General features: G+C 34.7%; 2 protein-coding genes across 5 annotated transcripts in view; both read right to left on the minus strand.

The window, feature by feature from the left end:
- Nucleotides 1-6,137, minus strand: part of LOC127987523 (lysine-specific demethylase 4B) — a 48,590-nt gene extending 42,453 nt beyond the window's left edge. For 3 of the 4 annotated variants that reach the window (XM_052589878.1, XM_052589876.1, XM_052589875.1), the window contains exons 1-2: nucleotides 5,911-6,073; nucleotides 1,458-1,848 (exon numbers count right to left, since the gene is read on the minus strand). In XM_052589878.1, the coding sequence (XP_052445838.1) occupies nucleotides 1,458-1,829 (372 nt within the window). In that variant the 5' untranslated portion in view covers nucleotides 1,830-1,848; nucleotides 5,911-6,073. Of the gene's footprint in view, nucleotides 1-1,457; nucleotides 1,849-5,910 lie in introns of all 4 variants that reach the window. The other variant, XM_052589877.1, reaches the window with a different exon arrangement.
- A 1,580-nt stretch (nucleotides 6,138-7,717) lies between these two features.
- uhrf1 (ubiquitin-like with PHD and ring finger domains 1) lies at nucleotides 7,718-22,578 on the minus strand. The gene is made up of 17 exons (XM_052590651.1): nucleotides 22,412-22,578; nucleotides 20,497-20,659; nucleotides 19,086-19,346; nucleotides 17,961-18,100; nucleotides 16,962-17,177; nucleotides 15,286-15,401; nucleotides 15,012-15,198; nucleotides 13,785-13,908; nucleotides 13,587-13,694; nucleotides 12,866-12,970; nucleotides 12,676-12,782; nucleotides 12,331-12,493; nucleotides 11,318-11,455; nucleotides 11,114-11,234; nucleotides 10,884-11,035; nucleotides 10,691-10,789; nucleotides 7,718-9,815 (listed from the first exon to the last, which is right to left on the minus strand). The coding sequence occupies exons 2-17, from the start codon at nucleotides 20,647-20,649 to the stop codon at nucleotides 9,666-9,668; spliced, it is 2,340 nt and encodes a 779-aa protein (XP_052446611.1). The 5' UTR covers nucleotides 20,650-20,659; nucleotides 22,412-22,578; the 3' UTR covers nucleotides 7,718-9,665.
- Between the last annotated feature and the right edge of the window lie 205 nt (nucleotides 22,579-22,783).

The raw sequence follows: 22,783 nt of genomic DNA on the forward strand, positions 1-22,783 counted from the left end.
TTTTAAAGAAATCTTAATAATAATAGTTTTTTAATTAGCCAGTGATAATTCAGATATCTACAGTACTGAAATAAAGCTAATATATGTACACACATAATTTAATGAAAGTATCAGAGAAAAGTGCTAATTTTGTGATAAATAAATGCTGTAAACGTATTATGTACTGTACTATTATGTATTTAAACTCTGGAATTTAATGATAAGTAAAGAGTTTGGAGAAAATAATTTAGATAAAAATGTACTTTAAAAATAAAATATTGTTCAATAAACATTTTGTTTTTCAAATGGCCAAAAGGATACTGAAATTTACAATACTGATACAAAACTAATGTATGCACACACCTAATTTAAGAAAACTGCTAAATTTTGTGATTTTAATTTTATATTGACTTATTATTTTAACTAAATTGAGCTTTAAATTAAATGAAAATTGTATTTTACAATTAATGCATTGTATTATTAACATTAAAAACAAAACACTAGTTTACAATGTTGATGTCATTGTTTCATAAAAAATAACAATCCACTTGGGCAAAACTTTTAATTATAAAACGGACATTTCTGGTCCTTTATTCTGATTAGTTAAGCCACGTTCGACTTTATTAATATGTTTTATTGTGTGAAACCTTACTTCATGTATGGAAAAAACATTTTTAATAAACAATGAGCCCCGTGAAGCCGTGGTTTACAGTAAATTTATAACAACTAAGAGGTTTTAGGCACCATCCAATGCACCTTAGCCGTTAAACAACGGCTTCTTGGGGCTTATTGCTTTAGTAAATTACATACGTTAACATTAGATAATATACTGAAATAAGCAATTACAATAAATAACACTTTTACATCATTTATTAATCAAATTTTAGGTCATTATATTAGTATAACATTCCAAGTTGTACATATTAATTTTAATGAATTATGAATGTGCGTTAATTAACAATAGCTATGTTTATAAATTATTATTTACCTAGATTTATATACTGTCAAAAAGTGTTGTTTATTGTTATTAATGACACTAACAAATGAGTAATAAAATTTTACATTTAAATTCAAATGTATTTTTTCCCATTTAGATTAAAATTTAAATAAAAAATTTAACTACCGTATTTTCTGGACTATAAATCGCACTTTTTTTCATAGTTTGGATGGTCCTGCGACTCATAGTCAGGTGTGACTTATTTATCAAAATTAATTCGACATGGACCAAGAGAAATGAACCAAGAGAAAACACTACCGTCTACAGCCGCGAGATGGCGCTATAAACATAGAGCGCCCTCTCGTGGCTCTAGACGGTAATAATTTCTCCTGGTTCTTGGTTCTAAATAAATGCGACTTATAGTCCAGTGCGACATATGTATGTTTTTTCCTTGTCATGACATATTTTTGGACTGATGCAACTTATATTTTTCGCGACTTATAGTCCGAAAAATACGGTAAATGTAACTTCCATTCGATACCTTTGCCAGACCAGCACGATGAGCTCCTTGGGTCTCGATGTAAGCGATGTACTTCCCAAAGTCCTTGAACTCCTCCATGGTGGGTCTGAAGGTCATGATCTTGTAGGAGTTGGCCGCTGGGGCTGGTGCCGGGGCCTGTTCTGGGATCGGTAGTTCTGGTGTGAGTTCTGGTGCTGATGGTTCTGGCTTTATTTCTGGGTTCGGGTTCAGTTCTCCAGAGGGTTCCAGGGCCGGTTCTGGAGCTGGTTCCAGGCATGGCTGCTGGTTCAGATCCAAGGTGGGTTGGACTGGAGAATCTTGAACGGCGTCTGAAGTCACGTCTGTAGCCGGTTCAGGCTCAGGATTCGGGTCTGGAGGTAAAACCGGGTCCATGACTCCAAGTCAGCAAATGCTGCGGATGCAAACATAAAAAAAAACACAAATAAATAACCAATTATCAATTGGTAAGTTAAAAAATAACTATTTTTTGTTAAATTCACTCAATCATAAATTATTGTTAATAGTCATGGAATAACTTTCCTGTAAAAGTTTAATTTTAAGTTTTAATCTATATTAGTGTCGTCAAACAATTAATCGCGATTAATCGCATCCAAAATAAAAGTTTTTCTTTGCATAGTATATGTGTGTATACTGTGCAAATGTATTATGTACATAAAGAATACACACACATGAAGCATTTATTTCGAAAATATTTACATGTATTCATATTCATATAATTTATATTATACATAAATATATTTAAAATATAAACACCATATTTTTATAATATACATATACAGTATACGCACATATACTGTGTTAACAAAAACAATTACTTTGGATGCGATTAATCGTGATTAATCATTTGACGGCACTAATTTTTATGAGTGTATATTAAAAAGTTTATTAATTTGTCCAGAAATACCAAAAAGCCTGAGAATAACTATTTTTTTCTTAAACTTATAAACTTGAGTATAAAATTAATCTATGAATCAATGTAACTTTATCTTCATTTCAGTCAATATCATCATAACATCAATATCTCAACATGTACATGTAAACATTTATCAATTTTAGGATAATAAAGACAATAATGCATATCTTTTTAAAGCTTCAATGTATGAACATGACTATAAGAAACCAATTTTTCAAAGGTTAATAAAAACAACCAAATTGATATTTTTCAAATTAAACCATTTAAAACCATTTAGAGAAAAACTGCTGAAATTAACTAAAAGGTTTTCTGAAGCTAAACTTTATTTTTTTTCAATTCACCTAATCATAAATTTAATTACTATAAAAGTTGTATTTCTTTTCATCAATATTAAGCATTCAATTTATGTGAATGAATGAAAAAAGTGTATTTATTTCAAGTTTTTAAAGACAGAAATACAAAGTCTGAAAAGAACTAAAATGTTTCTAAACTAAAACTAAGAACTTAAAACTAATACACAGATCAATATAAAAAAATGTTCAATTCAGTCAATCATAAATGATAGTTGGTGTGTGATTTATTTATTTTTTAGCATCAATATTATGTTTTAATTCCTAAGAATGTATATGGAAAAGTTTAACTCAAATGTCAAAAAACTCTATTCATAATTATGTTCAAATTATAACATTTACAACCTACTGTTCAGGGAAACAAAGTCTAGAAATTAACTGAAAAGATGAAAACTATAAACGTATCCATCAATAAAACTAATTAATAAAGGCAGTCAATCATAAATAGGAATAACTCAACTCTCATTAAACTGCAATATATTTATTTTCTAACATCCACTGAATATACAAGTGAAAACACACATTTAAGGTCTTGTACTTAGCTGCCTTTTCACAAATTTTAATCATATTAATATCTTCAGTAGTTAATTTGAAAGGCTCTGCAATGTTACAACTGTATTTTTTAATTACAAATATCTCAAAATGAACAATTAAAAAAACTGCATGAATACAAAAGAAAATAGAAAACCATTGCTTTAAGTATTTGTGGATTAGCTCTATAGCATGTACAAATTTAATGTTATTTAGGATTTATTCTAGTGGGAGATGGGTTTTAATTAAAAGGACAAGCCATCAAGAAATGTATATATAGAAGCAATGTTTGATAAAAGGAAATTATATTTATTTATTTAAAAAGCATTGAAAAACAATCTGACAGACATTTTTACAGTAACCAAGCTGAAATCCTCGTCTGACCTGTTGTGTTGCACACGCTTTCATCAGAAACAACCACAGGAATCATGCAAACGCTCTACAGTCATGAAAAATAAATAAAACTTGGATATTTGCATGATTTTCCATGAGAAATCCATTACTGTGCACAGCAATAATAAAGATAATGCCATTTAATTTACTAATGCAAACTGAATGGACAGAATTGGAATGTTCTAGCAATGGAAATATTCTTTAAAGCACATTTTCAAACAAAGATACTATTTTGAAGTAGAGTCATACAAATGTAAAATTAATATTAAATACTTAAAGAGTAATATATGGGCTTTTTTGCACACAATCAAGTTGTCAGCAACGCTGCAATAATAAAATGGCTAACTAAATTAATTTAAACTAAACTACAAAAACTGAAATACGCAGAATAGTTACAAAGATCCTGGCAGCCGTGACGCTTTGCATTATATTTTCTTATGCATAGGTGGATTTTAATGGGCACGTTGCTCAAGGCATTAATATTTAAATGGCATGGAAATAGGCTACTTTCGTTGTAAATAGGGCTGCACGATTTTGCCAAAAATCATAATTGTTGGTTATTCCCTTGAAATTCTAATTGCGATTATTCATTACAATTATCACAATTTACATTTAAAGATGTTTATACCATTGTTTGATGCAACTGCATACCATATTTTTATATTAAAATAAGCTGGAATCACTCTACTTTTAGTGCTTTTCTATACTATTAAGCATCAAATGTCAACTATACATCGGATGGGTTTCTTCTTTAAATGATAAAGTAAAAATATGAGCAGTATTATAATGTTATAATAAAACTAAAATCAAAATAATGTAAAAAAAACTCTTAAGATAACACGTAGAAATAAAAAACACATCTTAAACATGCAGAATAACATAAGTAGATTTAGAACGATTAATCGCCGCTTTGAACGATTACATAATTGTTGCATCTATAATTGTAATCGCGATTAAGAAATTTAATTAATTGTGCTGCCCTAGCTGTAAATACCGAATTCTTACAACTAGCTACATAAAAAAAAATTATATTAATAAATACTGATAGTATCAATAATAGATAGAAACTAAAACGATTCCTCGAGCAACTTGAATACAAAAAAAAAACATTAGTTTAGTCCATTTACTGTAACTACGCAAGAAACACTGTGTTTCCCCATGGACCATTATTCCTGACGCACAAGTATTACATAAATTAATAACATCTTGAAAAGCCAAAAGGTGCGTGCAGATTTCTCTCCTGATTCAGATACAGACAACTTTTTCACTGAGGAAGCGTTATTATGGACCTGCATTTTTATTAAAATCATTTTGATGGGTTGGTTTCTTACAAACACACAGCTTTTCTCTTCTTAAGATGTGAACTGATGGACTGAAGAGGTGTAGATTACTTGTGGATTACTGTGATGTTTTTATCAGCTGTTTGAACTGTCATTCTGACGGCACCCATTCACATCCATTAGTGAGCAAATTATGGAATCCTACATTTCTTCGAATCTGATGAAGAAACAAACTCATCTAGATCTCGGATGGCATGAGGGTGATTATATTTTAGTAAATTACACATTTTTTGGGTGAACTACCTACTCCTTTTCACACACACACACACACACAAATTTAGCTACATGCAAAATGCATCGCTTACATTTAATTTAATTATATATTACTAAAGTGTCTGTTAACATAAATATAACGCAATCATGCGATAAGTATTCAATTATTGCACGCAAAATTCATCTCAGGCACGTCTTATTAGCTTAGACAGTTTTCTATCACTAGTTTTCGCTTTCTCTAGTTTATTACATATATTAAAAATATGCTTGAAGCTTAACCATAAAGAACATCCACGCATGGACGAAAAAGAATTGGCCAATCGATGCAAAATGAACGTTAAAATCCTAGTGTTGAGCTCAGCTCAAGTTCAGTCAGCATGAGACATGGAGGTTTAAATGGCCTTTGTGTATGTGCAGCCTACAGCAGAATGCATCATGGCTACCAAAGCGAAATGCATGGAAAAACCACACGGGACACAATTCAAATAACACATATGCATCACACACTTTGACATATGTATCAAATGCACGCCTGTATTCAAGTGCAAATGCTTTCGTGTGCTTATATTTGTCCCCAGCAGCGTTTATGCTGCTGATTTGACAAGCTTATCAACTCCGCTGCTCTGTAACATCAAACAAATAACAATAAAAACTCGTCCAGTGTCCGCGGACTCGACCCGAAAGCGCTATAGAGATAGTATATATCGCGTTACCTCCAGCTCTGGCTCGTTTTTAGCTCTTTTTGTCGCGGTTTTCTTCTCGATTCTATTCGTTTTCTGGATTCCAAAGGCTCGGTTGTGCTACAATAACGCTGGGCCGCGTCTCCGCCCACTGCAGCGCGACGTGTGTCGTGATTGGCTGGATCGCACCAAAGCGTAAGCTCCCATTGGCTGGCGCGCTCGATTGACGGCTAAACCGGTCTTTCACGTTGTGTTTGTACAACCTACTATCACGGAAATCACGTATTTCACGTAATAATAGTGTGTCTTCCTGTACGACACACTTTACTGTACGTCTGCGTTTGATATGAAATATATGCCTTTTAGATCCCACATTCTTCCGGTTTCAAACACGTTTTGCGAAACCCTTGATGTAAACGAGGTGGAAACGTGTTCAAAGAATATAAATCATATACGTTACACAACATATCTATCTACCAGTTTATATCCCCATTTTTCTTTTATTTAGGATGAAATTTTAATTTGGGGCTTAACCTACTAATATTTTTAAGTAGTTAAGTGCTAAATAATCTCAAAATATGTCGTTACTGACTATACAAATATCTTGAGTGCATTGTAAGCTTTTTAACCTGTTAACTGTCACTGGCCCACCGGTGGGCCCTCTTGCCCTCATGACATGTTTTAAACCGTAATATCTTAGTCTGAACCTAAAACTTAAAGACTTTAGTTTTGATATTATATATATATATATATATATATATATATATATATATACACATATCTTTTACAGAATAACGGTAATTTATTGATATGCAAGAAGAGTACTCATCAGAATCCGACAGTGCGTTCAGACCTTTACTTTTTAAGTAGTGATGCATAGATGAAATCATGAAAAAAATCAGTGAAAATCATTATTCAATCTCATGGAGTGTTAAAAAGATATCATTGCCTTTTGTGAGAGAGAAAAGGTCTAAAAGTGTTTTGAATGTATAGAAAAAAAACTATAGATTATCCTTGTTTTGATGCATTGTGAACTATAACGCAAGTCCAAGGTTCTCGTAGCATGTCTTTTGTGTTTTTTGAGGTTGAATTTAAATCCAATACTGCCATACTGACCCTTAATACTTATGAGTGTGATGTCTACTTCATAAATATTGAGAAAAGTATGGAAAAACATGTTTCAGGTCACTAAAGCAATTTATGGAAATGAAGGCACCCTTAAATGGTTACTAATGGGGCTTGATTGACCCATCTCAAAGTGAAACATGAAATTTCAGAAAGCTCATTTTTTTGAGATAGCAACCTCAAATTTGGAACATAACTTGTTCAGAATATGTTTTTTATTTAGGAGTAAAACATGTTTTGTAAAATATACATTTCATTTAAAATATAAAAAATTTATATTTTTTGAACTTTCATAACTTTTTCACTTCTACAATAATCTGCCAAGTGTCTGCTTTAAAAAGAGACCAACCTTTAATCTGTAGACCAAAGCATTCAAAAGTTATAACAGTTAAAGTTGGAAATGACATTTTCACGTCTATGCTCAAAAAGTGGAAGCGGCAGTTAACAGGTATAACACAATAGCAAGAATGTGCGCGACTTCCGGTATCATTAACTTTTTTCCCTGAACAAAAACAATCCATTATGCTGCATATTGCTGCAAACTGGTATCCATCACTTTCATTTTAACACTAATTTGTATCGCTAGCGGTTTTACCATTTTCTGGACTTAATGTACGTTCACGCTAATGAATCATGTCGTGCACATTAAAATAAAATAGCATTTTTGTTACAAAATATGATACACAGCATTTTAAGAAGAGCACACACACAGGGGTTTTATTTTTATATAAAAGTTCAATACAGTTTATTGAAAAATATAGCACTCATCCCAGTGCAAGAAAATAGCTATGCACCGACCACTACATAAAAATGGCTAAATACAAGTGCTAAAAAATATACAATTTCAAATTTCAGAATATACAGCTCCAGTCTATGCAAATATTAGAAATAGTTGAGGTATAACTAAAGAAAACAAATAAAACAAAAAAAGGTAATTATCTGCAGCCTTAGGCATTTTATTTAGCAAATACTATAACAACTCTTACAACAAGCAAAGAACGTCAACTGGCGAAAAAGACGATACAATTAAATACTTCCTGAATGAGAATCTGTGTGTGTTTGTGCGGAAAACGGTTCAAGGATTTATCTCGAAAACCTTCGAAGAGTCAAGGCAGACCAGGAGCGCTTAAAACCATCGACTGAAATGCAGATCGCGGACTGGTTTTACACGCATGACCACTGTTTGCATAACGGCAGAAGTTAGTGGAAAAATGACGATCCATTTCTAAAGCACACACAGCAGTTAAACAGTAAAGCAAATAAACAAAAAAGAGGGATAATATCTATTCATTTCAGAGCGTATTAAAATTTATTTGCTTATCAAAATTGATAAGAAACAGGATAAGTTTAACAAATGTCGTTTTTTTTTTTTTTTTAACGTAAATAGGTTAAAATGATTTTTTTTTTTTGATTAAGTTTTATTAGTTACCAATAACGGCAGTACGATAAAAGATTTAATAAAGCCAAAACGTAAAAACGTTTGTGCACTAGTAAAGCTACGGCACCTTAAACTCACAGATCTTAACATATGTATGAAGGCTTGTATGAAAAACTGCTGGCAAAAAAAGCTGAGATAACGTCGCAATCATCCTCATAGTGCATAGCTAGTTTATTTGAAATTTAGTTAGCGCTAACCATCGTACAGTAAAAACATTACGGCTACAGCACCATAAACTCTCGGACGTTAACATTCGTACAAAGGCTTGTTAACGTACTAAGTGGAAAAACCTGTTGGGATATTAGCGTTCCAAACATTATATATAGCATTTTTATTTTTTATTTAGTTAACGATAATAATGGTACAGTAAAAGCGCAACGCGCTGGTTCGTTTTAACAAGACTCTAGAGCCAGCACTTTCGCACAAATCAATGCAATGTCAAATTACTGCTTGCAAAAAAAAAAAAAAAAAAAACATTAGCTAAAATCGCAACGCAATGGGATCGTTTGAATGGAATTCTTGAGCCAGTGCTTTTAGACAAATCATCGTAAGGAAAAATTACGGTTTGTGAAAAAATGAAGAAACACCATAATAGTGCATAGATAGTTCTTAGTTAACGTTAACAATGGTAAAAACGCTACTACTTAAGCACCTTATACAACGATTCTAAATAGCATTTGTACGAAAGCTTGTTTACATCAAATGGCAAAAAAAAAAAAAAAAAGTTGATGCGATATTAGCATTCATTAAATTCAGTTAGCACTAACGATGGTACAGTAAAAATGTCAAACACACTTATGAAGCAACGAGATGTTAAACAGGATTCTAAAGCCAACGTTTTCGTACAAATCATCGTAATGACAAATTGCTGAGAAAAATTAACGAACATGGTAATTGTGCATAGCTATGGTTCATTGTGCTGGTGTAGGGTACAAGGAGGCAATGATACGTCACTTGAAGCAGCTATAGCTAAAACACAACTAGAATCACTTTACTCGTAAATACGGAGATCGCAATTCGGAAGAAATAACTACAACAAAGTCAAGTGGCTAGATAGAGGCAGATCACAAAACAGGGCCAAATCAAGTAGCGGTGTTCAATCAAGGCGGAGGCGTTTCCATCAATCCTACAACCTGATGCATTGTTAAATATATAAAAAAAACGAAATCCATGTTTCGTTTGTGAAATTCTGTTGCGCCGCATCACTGTGCCGAAAACATCAGCGTCAACACCTGCCGCTGCTGTATCCAGGGAAGAGCTGAGTAAGGATGGCTTGGAGAGGTTTGTTCACCGTCATTTGGTAGTTTTTGCCCAGGTCATGTCGGCAGGCTGGACAGGTGTAGACCTCGGCTTTGAAAGACCGCTGAAGGCATTCCTGCAAAGAGAACAAGACTGTGTTTATCTTATTCATAAATGTACAAACTATTGCATGTGCAATGATGAAATGAGACCCTCAAGTTGTCAAAAACCCTAAAATCAGACATCACATAAATTGATAAAATAATAATAAAAAAAAAATTCAAAAAGTAATTATCAATTTAACAAAAATAATTATATTAAATGAAATGCTGTACTTCAGCAGGAGGGATAAAAAAGACAATTAAAAACAATTCAATTATTAAATTAAAATAATTAAAATATAATTTGGTAAAATTAAAACTTAAAATTACTGGTGTATATAAAAAATTAAACAAAATTAGGTGAAATTAAAATACATTTTCAAAACATGTATTGTGTACATTTTAAAATACATAATATAATTTTACTAAAGCACAATTTAAAAAAGTATAATCAAAAACGAATCGTAAAAATTAAAATGAATAAAGTACAATATTTTTTTTTTTTTTTTTTTAAGTATAATATAGCAATCAGCACTTGAAGTGGATCAAAAAAAAAAAAAAGTTATTCCAAGACAAGACCACATTTCGGTTTTAGGACAAATGAAAGAATAAAAAAAAAAAAAAAAAAAAAAAATCATATTTTTTTTTTTTAATAATTTTCCTAAAGCAAAACTTACAAAATTGATTGAAACAAATGTAAAAATTCTAAAAGTAGAGTTATCAAAAAAAAAATACAAATTTTACGAATACAATTACAATCAATAACCAAACAAGAACTAGAAAAAAAAACTTGTAAAAAAACTTGTGAATGTGAGTAAAATACTTAAGTAAATGTAATAGCGTTCTATTGTCCACTCTAAAGTCCGCTGTTGCATTATAATGCAAGTTTGTCTGTGGTTTTATCTCTTACCCTGCAGACGTTGTGTTGGCATTCTGTGGTGATGGGCTGATAGACGACTTCTTGGCAGCAGATGCACAGGAAAACCTCCTCCACTTTGTTGATGAAGCGCTACAAGTGTGTCACAAACACATTAAACCAACAATCAGAGCAGCTTAATTACAAGACAAGTGACAATATCGAAGGCTCTGTGGTCTTAACGTACAGGTCCCAGGTTGAGAGACGCCATGGCTTCGTCCCACAGCTTCTTGTTGAGCTCGTCGTCCTTGATCAAGGCCTTCTGCTCTTTGCTCAGTTTGTACGCCTCCACTTTCATCTTCTTAGGCGTGTTTTTAGCCGGAGAGCTCTTCTCGTCCACTGCGATGGAGAGAAGCGAAGACATTACGGAGAGATTCGTAGATTCGGTCTTTATTAAATCAGGATGATGTTACTTACCGGTCTGGGATTTCCTCTTCCTCTTGCCCTTGGTGGGCGTTTCTTCAACCTCGTCTTCATCGTTCTTGTTCTCTTTCTCCTTTTCTTTCGCAGCTACGGCTTCCAGATAACCTTCAGGATACTGAAGCGCCAGAGAATGAGGATTCAGAGCGATTCCCAAACAAAATCTGTGAAACTTGAGTGAAATGTGGCAGAAGACGTTACCTGCATGGTGAGCCCTAGTTTCTTCATGCGCTCTTTTCCGTCGCGAGTCCACGGCGCAGGTTCATCATCGTTACGTTTCAGCAAGTATCTCCAAACGAGGAAGCCAGACTTGCCCTTCTCTGGCCAATACTTCACCACCTAATTAACACGCCAATTAATTACTTCCCACATACAACTGCATTAACTATAGTATTTAAATAATTTATCGAAAAAAAAGTTCTCAAAGTATTAACTGAAAAATATAAATACAAGCCTGAGAAGGAAAGAATGGGAATAATAAGTAAAATAAATGAATTATAATTATTGAAGTAAATGAATACATGTTCCTGGGAATGAATAAATAAAATAATAAAATAACTAAAGTGTGCATAAGTACAATACAAAAAGATGCATTATTAAATACACTTAAACATGTAAAACAAAAAAGAAAAAAAATCAGTCAACTGAAATGCAGTACAACTATATTTTAAACTATATATAATAATCAAAATAACTTCACTAAAACATGATTAAAGTATAATAGAGACAAAAAACACGTAAAGTATAATTAAAATATAAACTGTGCTTGAAATTGTATTCTTTTCCAAATTCTTTTTAATTAAAACAAGTTACGAATTTAAAAAAAGGATAGTCTTAAATTTGTTTTAATTACAAAAAAAAGACTAGAATTATAATCAATATAAAAACCAAGTAGTTAAAACAAACAGTGTTGTTTAAACTGCACAATTAAAAAAAATATAGTTGATTTAAATTAAAACAAGTTATGAATAATAAAAAAAAAAAGGATGGTCTTAAATTTGTATTAATAAATTACCATAAATTACTGAACAACAAATGCTTAAAAAAATAATTTAATAAAAATAAAAAAAATATTGAAAAGTATAATTAAAACAGTATGTGTTACAATTTCAAGGTCCATCATGTGCAATCTCCAGAAAATGTATGAATAAATAAGATATTATAAATATCTAAAACATAAATAATCATGTTGAAAACAGGGACAAATCGCTCACCTTGTAAATGCCGTCGTAGCGGTTGCCGTCTTCGGGACTGAACTTGCTGTGTTTGCGTCCCTTGGAGCTGCGCACGACTCTCACGGGTTTCCCAGCTTTCCAGTCTTTGGCCTCGGCACCTTCCTTATCGTTCACCGCCGCGTTGCAGTTCAGAGCAAGAGCCCTAACAAATCACAAACCAACAATCAAAACAAAACTCGTACAAAATCTTGCATTTCTTCCACGTTTGATGCAATCTCAGCTTCGCGACTCTGAGATCTTCCATACTGCATAAAGCGCAAGACAAAAAACACAACTCAAACAGCTAAGCATTAAGAATGTTTAATAACGCGACGGTTCTCGGACCTGTTCATGTTGGTGAGCTTCTGATCGCAGGACTGCTCGGCCGTCCTCTTGTTTCCCGAGAGGTCGCGACCCCCGGATCCCGTGTAGGTGAACTCGTTACCGTCGTCCTGAGTAAAGACAGGCTCACAGGTGAAAGGAGGAAGAGAAAGAGGTCTCGAAAGACAGTTTTGGACGAGAGTCACAAACGTACCACGTCATCTTCGTAGCCCCCGGCGAGAACCAGAGAATAAGCGCCGTCGTTACTTCTGCCGTGAATCCCAGCGACGTGAGGCCTGTGAACGCCCGATTCACTCACCTGAGCGTCAGAAACACAACATGAGCCCCAAGACAATCACCTTACCATGATCACTGGACTTCTTCATTTCAGAAAGATTTTCAACTAATGAATCATTTTGAAAAATTTCAATTAGTAACACCTTTTATTGGTTTAAACATATGCAAATAATGCAAATACGCATAAATGTAATAAAATTAGGTTTTGCATATAAACACTAACTGCATTAAAAATGTAATCAGCTTGTTCATTATACAATTTTATATAATTGTTCTAAACATCCTTATAAACCACATTAATTATATTATAAAAGCTAAAAATTATAAAGTTTGTACAAAAATTCCGCTTTTTTGAAAAATAGCATTATTTACTAGTTTTATTACATTAAACTAATAAATGGACACCATTAAAAAAAAAAAATCTATATATATAAAATTTTCAAAATAAGACAAATACTAAAACTATTAACATTTAAAAAAAAAACATTTTTAGGGTTTCCATGATTACAAAAGACCTATAAAAAATACTATTATAACTTAAAAATTTGCACTCAAGCTAATAATTAACACATTTTTTTAAAGGTTAAGGTTAATAGGCTGTGACCAATTAAGAGGCATACTAAAAAAAAAACCCAAACCTGCACTCTGAACTTCCACAGTGTTCCCACAGGGACTCCAGGAACAGGGCCGTAATGGTTGGAGGGAACGATGGTGCACTGTTTAGTGCGGCCGACACACGCCATTCCCTGCCAAACGAGACACCAGGCTCATAAATACTTCATCTGAACCAATCCCACATGGGTGTTTGTGATTTGAAAACTCGGTCTGAAACGCACCTTCCCCCAGTCTCTCTGACTGGACGAGCTCGCAGACGCCATCTTGGCCTTCTTCTTGCTTTCCTTCAGTTTCTCTCCAGCCAGAACCACCTCGCTGGCGTCGTTACGGCATTCAGGACAATACCTGCGAAAAACACATTTAGAGTGAAATCGACGATTGTTGTACACTTAGGTTTTAGGAGTAATTAAATGTGTTTCACATTTTACATATTCGTTCTTGCCAAAGGTTGTTGGTTCAAATCCCTTAAGAGTTCTTTATTGTAGTCTTGGACGAAGGTATAAAATAAATTAGTAATTGACAATTCGTCACATGTATGGTTCTACAAACGGTTTGTGAATGATTTACACATTCAATTTACAAATTATTTTAGATCTTACTGTAAAAAAAAAAAAAAAAAACTAAATCTTTAACATTAAAATATTTCATGTACAAAACTTTGATACTGAAGCTTAAACTTTCGTTCAAAATACAATTCAAGTATTTAGGTTTGTAGATCAATTTAAACTACAAATTGCGAGGAAAAAAAAACAGCTAAAGCTAACAAGTTTATTTGCCGTTGTCAGAAGGTTGTTGGTTCAAAACCCCCAAGAATCCATTTTTTGCTTTGGATGAACGTATTAAAATGATTACGAGAACAATTTTAGCAGTGTGTCGCAAGAATGGTTTTACGAACAGCTGACGAGCAATTTACGCAAATTCAACAATTTACAAATTGTATTTTCTATGTTATCTGATGTATAGATAAGTCAAGGGTTCAACTGTAAAATTTATGAAGCTATGAGAATACTTTGTGTGGGAAAAAAAAACGTTTATTCAACAATTCGTCTCCCCCACATTACCCTATAGTGGCTTTTTTCGCGCACAAAAAGTATTATCGTAGCTTATTAAAATTAGTTGAACCCCTGAAGTCACATGGATTACTTTAACAATCTCCTTGCTACATTTCTGGACCTTGATCTCTGTGGGAGGGTAAGAGAGCTCTCGAAATGCATCAAAAATATCTCTATTTGCGTTCATAAGATAGATCTTATGGTCTTATGGGTTTGGAACAACATGAGGGTGATTACTTAATAACAGAATTTTCATTTAAGAAACATACATTATGAACATAAAAATACAGCGAGAATTATCAAGTTTTTTGATGTAGCTAGAAGGTTGTTGGTTCAAATCCCTCGAGAGTTGATTCATTGTTGCTTTGGATGGAAGTATTAGATAAACTGGTTTACCAGTCCTCGTCCTCAGGGATGGTGGTGAGCGGCGGGTTCAGGCAGTACATGTGAAACGCCATGTCGCATTCGTCGCACAGCAGCTGTTTGTCGGGATCCTGCTTCACGCCGCAAACGTGACAGTTGCACACGCGGCAGTTCTTCTTCGGGTCGTCTTTGCAGACCTTACACTCAGGTCCATTCGACCCTGATTCGACAGAAACGGGAAACTTATAGTCTTAAAAATACAGTAAACACAAAATGTAGGTTCGATCTGATACCAAGTCAGACTTACTCTTGAGAGGGCTGTCGGAAGAGGCTCCTGGACCCTCCGAACTTCCTGGCTCTTCGATCTTGTAGATTTCGGTTACAAACATGATGCGACAGTCGTTGAGAGAATCGCCAGCGTCTCTGTAGAAAGTGTGGACAAACATTATGAGCGAAACAAAGGAAATTACCAGCAGAACCAATGCAATTTTAAATATCTAATTTGCTCGATAAGTTGCACACTGGTTTTTACAAGGAATAAGAGCTAATTTTTCCTGCTGAAGGTAACAACTTTCATAAAAAGGGGCTTTACAAACATTTTGCATATTCGTTTGCTTAATTATTTTACATATTTACAGATGAGCTTTAAATGTATTAAATTTGTAATACACTTAAATATTCTATTTTAATATCCATTTTAATTCTTTAGAAAACTTACGTTCTTAGGCACAATTGAATCAAACTGAAAATTGAATCAAATTTGGTCACTGAATGGATAAGTTGCTAAAAAAATGGTTTTGAAACCATTAAGTCTGCAGATAAACTTGAGCAAAAAAAAAAAAATTAAGTTTTCATTAGAAATGAACGCAAACTTGCTCTGCTAACTGGAAGCAACTCCTTACGTAGAAAGCAGTTCGGTAAACATTCCTTTGTGTTGACACTTTACAACATTTACAAAAAAAAAAAAAAATAATAATAATAATAATAATATGATTTAACCCATGCTATTTAATAGTTTTAAATCTTTTTAAACACATTTTAATTGCATACTGAAGCTTTATCATCAAGTTCATAATTTACCATGCCATTAAAATCCTTAAGTTCATAAATCAAAATGAGAAACTCATTTAAACTTAATTTATTTAGACCAATAACTGAAAATGGTCAGCAAGTGGAATAGACCATTTTTAAGCAGATTTGAAGGAGCAATTAATGCAAATACATTATGCCAACCCAACGCAGCTACTATGTAAAATGCTGGCCAAAACACTTTATGCATTTTTTTCTTGCGCAACAACTTTTCCTACATGGTCCGGCTAAAAGCTTGGCCTAATGAAGTGCAAAATATATGTTGAAGAATGTTGGTAACCAAAGAGTTGATGGTAGCCTTTGACTTTTATTGTATTTTTTTTCCACCATATTATGGAAGTCGATGGCTACCGTTAACAACTGGGTTACCAACTTTCTTCAAAATATCTTTTGTGTTCAACAGAAGCACGAAACACATTTGGAACAAGTGAAATGATGGGGAAATTATTATCTTCAAGTGGTTGAATGAATTAATTTGTTTTCTTTGCACACAAAGTATTCTAGTAGCATCGTTCACACCAAGAACGATAACTATAAAGATAACGAGATTAGCCTTTACACCAGCGAACGATATCATCTAAGTGCACATTCGTCTGTCGCTTTAAATTATCGAGCTCAATGGATGGATTCTGATTGGACGTCAATGTTTGAATCGTTCATAAGCTGAAAAAAAAAAATCATTTTGAAAGTGATTCCAACGATTTTATTTTTCTGTGCTTTTATCATTTTAGTTGTGGAGTGGACTCTGCTATTCTTTAATATTTAATAACTACATCTACTTGTCATCTATCTAAAAATTATCGTCCTTTGTGTGAACGGGCCTTTACAGAGTAATTAATGATAATTTCCATTTTTAGGTGAACTAGCCCTATAAAGACTAAAACATGGTCCTACCCGAGCAGGATCTTGCCGTAAACTTCCCGCTGGGTGCGTGTTTCCCTCTTCCTCTGGATCTCAGCATCGTACCAGTAGCCGCGCTCCTTGGGCTCGTCCGGGTTGTAGTTCACCATCACGATCATGCCCTTCTCCAGCTGGTGCCACTGGTAGACGGTGCGCGCCCTCGGACGGACGTCTTTCCCGCGCAGCTGCACCACGCCGTTCTCAGGGTAACTGCACGGAGCACACACACTCCCGCCATTAGCATTCAACAGCACGGGACATTTAAACAGACCGCCTTTGATAAACAGCTTAAGACAAAGATGAAAGGAAGACTGAAACTGGGAGATGCTAACAGGTGCACGAGGCACTCGCGAAGAACACAGGTGTTCATGCTGAAAATCGGTTTGAATTTGGAGAAGAAAAAAAAAAAACTATTTTGTAGATAATTTCAGCCTGTTTGGAAAATATTGCATATTACCGGTTTACAAAGTCAGTCTTCAAAGTCAATTCAGCCTTATATTTGGGTCATAAGACCTGGGTGAAAATGACTTTGATTAAATTATTTTAATTAGTTCATGATTTATTGATGTCAAACTGTATTCGTTGTTAAGCACACATGACAGTGAAGGCATGAGGAGTATCGTTAAAGACATCTGCATTTGATTTAGCTCACAAGCTAACCATTTTTTTCTGATTTCACTATTAATTTGGGAATATTTCAGTTATGAAGTCCATTTTGCTTACAGGAAGGTATACTCTCAATGCTGATGCTGTAAATTCAACATGGATTCAAGCCAATAACTCCACTTTAAACAATCCAATTACATTCGATTACATTGTATATTCATTTTTGTGTTCAGCTCGCAAGGACGAAATATAAAGATGTTTCTTACCATTATTTTGTCGTAAAGAAAATATTGGGGTCATTCAATTCTGACGGCAAACTCAAATTCACAACTCAAGTTAAATATGACTGTTTACATTGGAGCAGGATCAGTGTGAGTATTTACTTACTCTTCATATTTGACATGGTAAATGATCTCCTCTTCCCCGTCGGATCCTCCGTCTTCACTCAAAGACTTCGTCACGTTGACGATCTGCGCCTCAAACCAGGCACCCATGTTCAAGTCTCGAGCGTCCACAAACTCATTGATCTAGGTTAAAGGAAATACATTTACCATCAAATCAGGGAAAAACAAAAACGGCAAGACGTTTGTAGGGGAATTGATGAGATGCAAATGAAACGTCACTATTTACAAAAAATTGACAATTTCGAAATCATTTTAGAGTCTAGCACTCTTTAAATACTGAAAAATTGCTTTTGGAAATCGCTTTGGATAAAAGCGTCTGCTACATGTGCTATATATTGGTAAATATAACAAGACAACTTATTAACTGTATAATAAATGCAATATAAAAACATGAAATATAAAATGTCAATATTGAATTTTGTTCATTATGCAGAGTGTTTTGTTACATTGAGATTGTTAAACTCATTTTTTTCTTGTATGGATATTTAAAACGTTTATTGAACACAAACAAAAATGTTTTTACTATTAAAATTATTAAGTTTGTAGGTTATGTAAAAAAATACGACAAACTTAGCCAGCAAAACGTCAAAGAACACATCCAATAACATGGTCAACGATTTAATATTTTCATAAGCATTTATCGTAAATTTGCGATTAACTGAATTGCGACAACTTACACACAAAGGGATTTTCCAAACATTGCATATTAGTTCTTACAAAAGTAAAAAGTTTTATGAATGCTTTAGAAACAATTTATGCAAATTTGACAATTTAGAGAGTTAAGAGATTAGTGTACGAACCTGGGTTCGAATCCACTGGTTGACACCAATGTGTCCCTGAGCAAGACACTTAACCTCTAGTTGCTCCAGAGGCGTGCGACCTCTGACATATATAGCAATTGTAAGTCGCTTTGGATAAAAGCGTCAGCTAAATGACTAAATGTAAATGTAAATAAAACATTTTTTTTTTTTAAGTATTTGAATAACTGTGTTTAAAGATAATGATGTCAATATACAAGCGACAAACTTGAGGCATTTATAGTGTAATTGACAATTTACGCAAGAACGATTTCCTGAGCGTCCGGGAAGGTTTAATCTCAGTTTCTCACCTTGTAGAAGCCAAAGCCAGGGTCGATGAGATCCGGCGTGTCCGTCTGGCCCGATGTCCCGGCGCTTTGGCCGTCGTTCTCGCCGTGCGTGGAGCTCTTATCGGACTCACTCTGGGCCGATCCGCAGCCGGAGTCAGAGTCAGACAGCTCGGCCTCTTTGTCTTTCGGCAGCGGAGCCGACGGGAGCTTCTGACGCACCAGAAGTTGCACGATGTCGTTTAACCCAACATTATAGTCAAAGATTGTGTGGCCATCTTCCATCTACGATGCCCAAACAAGACGTTAAACGTTAAAGGGCAAGTTCACTTTCAGAATAAAACTTTCCTTAATTTACTCTCCATTTAGTGGACTTCAGTGGTGCTCAATGGACTGAACGTTAAAAATGCATTTCCAATGAATACAGATGATTTTTAAAGCTGGAGAATTAGGGAGTTTTTAACCGAAGAACTAAGCATGCGTGATCTTTCCAACAGGATTACATCGTGTGAAAAGCAGAGAATTCGATATTTTATTTATCCAGGAAATGACAGATCGTTTCGCTAGACAAGATCCTTATTCCTGGTCTGGGATTGTGACGAGCCCTTTGAAGCTGCACTGAATCGTTGGTCACCATTGAAGTCCACTATACAGACAAAAACCATGAAATGTTTTCCTAAAATAAACTTCAGTTCTTGGCGACTGAAGAAAGACACAAACAACTTGGATGACATGGTGGTGAGTAAATTATCAGGAAAACAACAGTTCACAAAATAATGCTTCATATTTTTAACTACCCAATTAATTACTAACAGATAAAACTAGGGATGCACTGAATATTCGGCAACCAAAATTATTTGGCCAAAGATAGCAAAAAAAAAAATTACTTATCTTTCGGTGATTGGCCGAATAAGCGATAAGGCTGAATGATATGTACTGAACAATAACTAACGCGATCAAATAGAGGCACGAACTAATGCAGCAAACATGTCGGCTACTGTATGATTATTCAAATCACAAGATTACCTCAAACGATTAGTAAATGGAGTGCAGAATGCTATATTTTCTAATGCATGCACGAATTGCCAGGGTGCAAAGTGCACACAGCGCGAGGAAAATCTGCGTTGAACTTGATACTCGTCAGTTGCTCGGTAACACTTTTGCGATTTATTTATTTTTAAAAGGCATGTGACAATGTGATTCGTGCGACAAACATCTTCCCAAATTCGTGATAAGAATTATTAATAAATCTGCATACTGTTGTCAAAAACTAAAAAAAAAAAGCACTGCGATCACCCTGTGGGCTTCTTTCAAAATAAAAGCCGAGAAAAAGCATCAACTCCATCGGCCAAACATTTTAATTTTGGTGCATCCCTAGATAAACCAATCCCTGTCCACTTTATGGAGATGAAACCGCTTCTGAAGTCCACATCACCTGTTTGCCCCTGTAAAAGAGTCGCTGCCTCTCAGCTTCGACGTTGAAGAGCTCGGCGATCTTCACGCGCAGCTCGTCCACCTTGGTGAGCTTGGACAGGGAGTCGACCCGATGGGTCTCCTTGCCATCCATAGTGCGCACCTGGATCCACATGGCGGCAAACCTGCAACGAGCAATGTCAGTGAGTCAGACCGTTTCCCCGTCTTGCTTTTTATAGCTCAGTCCGTGGCTCTGAGCCAAGAGCTTCAAACGAGCAGGAAAAAGGTGTTCGTTTCACAGTGACGTGAAACGACACGGGCAGCTTTTTCCTCGTTCGTCTCCTACAGTGCTTTTAGGGTTGATACTCTGAGAAGCTCCTTCAAAGCGATCAGTTTTTTTTTTTTACAACAACTTTATATAGAGTTATGTCACCTTCACAAAAAAAGCATGATATAGTGATAGCACCGAATGACAAAACCCAAGGTACTTTATTTTCCAAGCACTTCCACATCATTTGACTAATTTTAGTTCCTTAGTTTTCCAATTTATGATTAGTGCATTGTGTATATTTATCATTGACAAATGCTTACAATATTTATATAACATGAGATTACAAAAGGCACACCAAACAATACCAAAGTAAAACATGGTTTTTACCAATGTACTTGCCTGAAAAATGGAGTTTTACCATGGTATATGCCCCCAAAAAAATGGATTTACGAAAGTACATGATCAAGAAATGCAGTTTTTCCATGGTATATGCCCAAGAAAAATGTTTTTACCAAAGTACATGAACAAGAAAGGCAATTTTACCATGGTATATGCCCAAGAAAAATGGTTTTACCAAAGTACAGGCCAAAAAAGATTGCATTACCATGATGGATGCACAAAAACATGGCTTTATTAATGGTGCATGCCCAAAAAAACAAGGTGTTACCGAGGTACGAGGCCAAAAAAAAAAAATCTCTCATCAAGGTACGTGCCTAAAAAAAAACATGGTTTACAACAATGGTACATGCCTTAAAACCATGGTATTCCCATGCTACCCATCTAGATCCAATTTCAAAGTGTTGTGAGAGCTTAGTTTCCATTCCTACGGGTAAGATAGTATATAATAGAGTAATAAAAGGCCTTGTTGACAACCAAACCACGCCTGTTATTGGCGGAAATAGACGGAAACGCCCCCTAACGCCATTCAATGGTAGTGCATTGAATGAAATAACCTTAAGTCTTTATGTTGTCGAGTTTAAACCAAAAACAGGATGCTGAAATGGGACTTGAATTTAATTAATGAGTCTATTTGGAGTTTATTCGTAGAAAACAATCAGTTTAGACCAGAATTAACGCAAATCGCGTTCATTTAATTAAGGGGTTGTACGCTGGTCATGATGTGGGTGGTCTCGAATCAAAAACAGACACTTAAATGACAAATATAAACCAGGAGCAACTGAAAATGAAAACTAAATGAGTCAAATAGCTAAACATGAATCATTTTAATGACATAAAATCATTGTAAATAACGCTAACCCATTCTGAACTCCTGCATTACTACATTACTACACCTTCACAAACACTTTCCTGTCTCTCATGGGCTTGTTTTGAACTCTATTTGCACAGATATGCGGAATTATTTCAGCCCTCAAGACACTGCTAACACAAATCTTAACTGATCTAATAGCAAAAATCGTATTAACCTCACAAGAAGACTTTATTTAAGGGCACGTTGCTGATATAAAATAAATACCAAAGAGACAAAGACAGAAAGTGAAAGAAAGAAGTGTCTGAAAAGCGCTAAATATGACGTAACTGTTAATGTGCGCAAGATAAACATGCAAATTTCTTCATATTTACACAGTTAAATAAGGCGCGTAAGCGTGGTTTTAAAGACAATACCATTAAAGGTCAACCGAAACTGATTTTAAAAACGGCTCTTTACCTGTAATCTTCCTCTTGAGAACTGAAGACGTGGTTTTAATTCAATAAAAGCGCTAAAAGTTTATAAATGTGGCACTTTTGTTACAGTTCAATCTTGCCGCGAAACGCACTGGGACTCGAATCAATAAAAGTGTTCAACAACGTGTTTCCCCTCCTGCCGCGGGCACGGCGCGTCGCTGATTGGCCGAGCGGAGTTCTGAGCCGCTTGCTGATTGGCCGAGCCGCGCGTCACTCACGAGCGTCGCCGGAGCTTATGCTCAGCGCGCGAAACCCTGCTCTCGTTATCGCACATGCTTGGCTCCTTCTGTAATCTCGCGACATTTGGCGGTTTATTACATAATAAAAGTACACATTTTTAATTTATATTTTTTTC

Source organism: Carassius gibelio, chromosome B22 (genome assembly GCF_023724105.1).
Source record: "Carassius gibelio isolate Cgi1373 ecotype wild population from Czech Republic chromosome B22, carGib1.2-hapl.c, whole genome shotgun sequence".
NCBI classification, from domain to species: Eukaryota; Metazoa; Chordata; class Actinopteri; order Cypriniformes; family Cyprinidae; genus Carassius; species Carassius gibelio.